This window comes from Bison bison, unplaced genomic scaffold (genome assembly GCF_000754665.1).
Source record: "Bison bison bison isolate TAMUID 2011002044 unplaced genomic scaffold, Bison_UMD1.0 scf7180017864503, whole genome shotgun sequence".
NCBI lineage: Eukaryota > Metazoa > Chordata > Mammalia > Artiodactyla > Bovidae > Bison > Bison bison.
Window position 1 is genome coordinate 4884959 of NW_011495061.1, and position 3222 is coordinate 4888180.

General features: G+C 60.0%; 1 protein-coding gene across 1 annotated transcript in view; it reads left to right on the forward strand.

Annotated features, from left to right (window-relative positions):
- TUB (tubby bipartite transcription factor) overlaps positions 1 to 3222 on the forward strand; it is an 87209-nt gene that overhangs the window by 78271 nt on the left and 5716 nt on the right. The window contains exons 5-8 of the mRNA XM_010829293.1: positions 773 to 940; positions 2137 to 2267; positions 2704 to 2901; positions 3163 to 3214. Of these exons, the coding sequence (XP_010827595.1) occupies positions 773 to 940; positions 2137 to 2267; positions 2704 to 2901; positions 3163 to 3214 (549 nt within the window). The remainder of the gene's footprint in view (positions 1 to 772; positions 941 to 2136; positions 2268 to 2703; positions 2902 to 3162; positions 3215 to 3222) is intronic.

Consider the following 3222-nt stretch of genomic DNA (forward strand, 5'->3'; position numbering starts at 1 on the left):
CCAGTCTGTTCCCTCTGCTCCTCCCTCTCCAGAAAAGATCCCTGGAGATCAAGGCCAGTTACAGTGGCCCTGCCCTGAGTCCCGTCTCTGCTGGCCAGCCTACTCCTCAGCCCTTGGACCTGGGGGGCTTCCAGGCCTCCATGTCATGGTCGACAGTGGGGGGTTGGGTCCGAGGGCCTGTGGAGTGACTGCAGCATTTTAGGCCAAGCCCAGGTGTGTGGGCCAGGCCTTGTTTCTGGTCCCAAAGCTGTGGCAACTTGGGCAGGAAGGTTGATGGGGGAGGTGGGAGCTCCTCCGTTTGGGAAGGCGAGTGTGTGCCGACCTGTCTTTTTCCAGGGGCCCTGTGCGTTCCACTGATGTGTGTGAGTCTGTGTGTGCATGTGAGAGAGAAGGCCGGCACTGAGAGTGCAGAGCTGGCCGTGTCCAAGCTGAGTGGTGGCCTCGCTGTGTTGGACCCAGCCTCGTTCTCCCTCCTGTCCTGCTCACCACGTACCTGGAGCCGGCTGCCTAGGGACGCGAGGCATTTCAGTGCCCCCCTCAGCCGCAGATGTGGGGGAACAGCAGAAGAAATGGAGCCTGTGCCCCTTCCTAGCTCATCCATCATTAAGAGGCTGACAGTGGTCATTCTTTTTTTTAAAAATTGGTTTTTCAAATAAAGTTTTCAGAGGTGTCCCCGTTCTTCCCTCACCCTCTTCCTGGACACCTGGGGATCCAGGCTGCCCCGCCCCCTCCACACCCCTGGATGGGACTCAGGAGTGTCCATGGCCTGCAGGCTCCGGCGGGCCAGCAGCACTGGCTGAAGACAAGTCTGAGGCCCGAGGCCCTGTGCAGATCCTGACTGTGGGCCAGTCGGACCAGGCCCAGGACGCGGGGGAGACGGCCACAGGTGGCGGCACACGGCCCGGTGGGCAGGACATCCGTGCCACGATGCAGAGGAAGGGTGAGCCCCGTGGGGGTCCAGAGACACCCCCCAAAGCTCAGCCCCAGGTTCTCCGGTGCACCTTTCTCAGGGAGCATGGCCCTCCTGTGTCTGTTTCAGCTCCTCCCAGGCCCTGGTTGGGGGCACACTTGGAGACCAGTGAGCCGCTTGGGCAGGGACCCCTGAGAAGGCTGCGTTGAGGGAGAGAATTGTGGCTCAAGGAACCAGTCAGCCCACAACCCAGCCCTGGGTCCCCATCCCCATCTCCTGCCCACAGGGAGGCCCAGGTGTGGGGACAGATTTCCTTTCCCTTTTGTCCCTCTGAGAAAGTTCTTTTCTTACAAAATGTCCCCACTCTGTTGAGCTAGAGGGAGCAGGGCCAGGAGGCTGAGAGGCAAGGCATACCGTCCCAGGAGACCTGCTGCCCAGAGAGTGAACTCTGCCCCAGGGAGGTGGTGTAGGGAGAGCCCACAGTGCACACGTTCTGAGACGTTGCATGAGGGACAGCTTCCTGGAGGAAGGGCTGTTGAGCTGGGGTGAAGATGTGAAGGCATGTAGACAGGGCAGGTTTTGGAGAGGATGGGCCGCCCTGGTAGCTCAGTTGGTAAAGAATCCACCTGCAGTGCTGGAAACCCTGGTTCGATTCCTGGGTCAGAAAGATCCCCTGGAGAAGGGAATGGCCACTCACTCCAGTCTTCTTACCTGGAGAATCCCCGTGGACAGAGGAGCCATGGGGTCGCAAAGAGTTAGACACAACTGAGCGACTTTCACTTTCTTTGGAGAGGATTGGTGGGCCCTGAGCATCAGGCTGAGTGAGGAGTTGGGCCTTACTCGAGATTTTATAGGTTTTGCCAGCCAAGGCCTCCAGTAGACTTGAGGCCAGAGACGGAGGCTCCCAGGCAGGGCCAGCTCAGTTCAGGCCTTGCTACCCAGGAGACAGGGCACCCTGGCTGTCAGATAGGGTCTGACAGCTGAGGCTGGGCGGGGGGCTGCACCCGGGGACAGTGACCAGCCCCAGCTCACATATGCACCAGAGAGAGAGCATCCTAGTGTGCATCTGAATGTGTGCGTGGGAGTGCGTGGATGTACGTGTGTACATCTGCGTGTGTGTGTCCGTGTGTGTTGTGTGAATGGGTGACTTGGAGCCAGTGGACGGGTGAGTGACTGGGTGTGCCTGTGTGACCACTCCTCCCCTCCCACTCCTCTGCCCGGCCCAGGCATCTCCAGCAGCATGAGCTTCGAGGAGGAGGAGGAGGAGGAGGAGGAGGAGGACGAGAACAGCTCCAGCTCCTCCCAGCTGAATAGCAACACCCGCCCCAGCTCTGCCACGAGCAGGAAGTCCACCAGGGTGAGTGAGGAGCTCCTGCTCAGCAGGAGGGCAGACAGCAGTGCCACCCAGGTGGGAGGGGAACGAAGTAAAGTGAGGCAGAGTTGGCTTTCCTGGACTGAGGGCTGGGCCGAGGTGCCTGTCAAGAGTTTTTTCCCCTGGGGCTCTTCTGTCCTCCCAGTCTTCAGTCAAGCCAGAGGGCGGGGGAGCTGGAGTTGGACAGCATGGCTTCTGAGAGCCTGCCTGTTCCCTCCATCCCTACCCTGGGGTGCTGAGCTGAAGGAACAGCTAGGAAGCCAGCTGCTGGCCCAGGGCCAAGATCTCTGTGCCCACATCCCAGGGTGCCAGCCCTGTCTCCCACCACCACCATATGGGGGCAGCTTTGGATTCCAGACCATCAATTTCAGCAGCTCGGGGTCCCTGCCTGGGTCTTAGGCTCCTCCTCTCTCCTTGGTAGGAGGCAGCCTCGGCCCCCAGCCCCACAGCCCCCGAGCCGTCGGTGGATGTTGAGGTCCAGGATCTCGAAGAGTTTGCCCTGAGGCCGGCCCCCCAGGGGATCACCATCAAGTGCCGCATCACACGGGACAAGAAGGGCATGGACCGGGGCATGTACCCCACCTACTTCCTGCACCTGGACCGTGAGGACGGGAAGAAGGTGAGGTTGGCTTGGACGTGCAGTTTCATCCTGTGGGCTTGAAGTCCTGGGGGCTGGAGTGGGACTGGAAGCCTCAGCTCCAGCACTGACCTGCCAGTTCCCCCAAAGAGACAGAAGCCTGTGTCCCCATTGGTGCATATGTGTGCACATGTGTATGTTCAAGAGCTGAAGCGAGGGGATCGCTTGTGTGAGTGGTCCTGGGATTGCATGTGGACTGGAAGCTAGGCCTGGAACATGCATGACTTTGCTCCACTCCCCAAGGTGTTCCTCCTGGCGGGAAGGAAGAGAAAGAAGAGTAAAACTTCCAATTACCTCATCTCC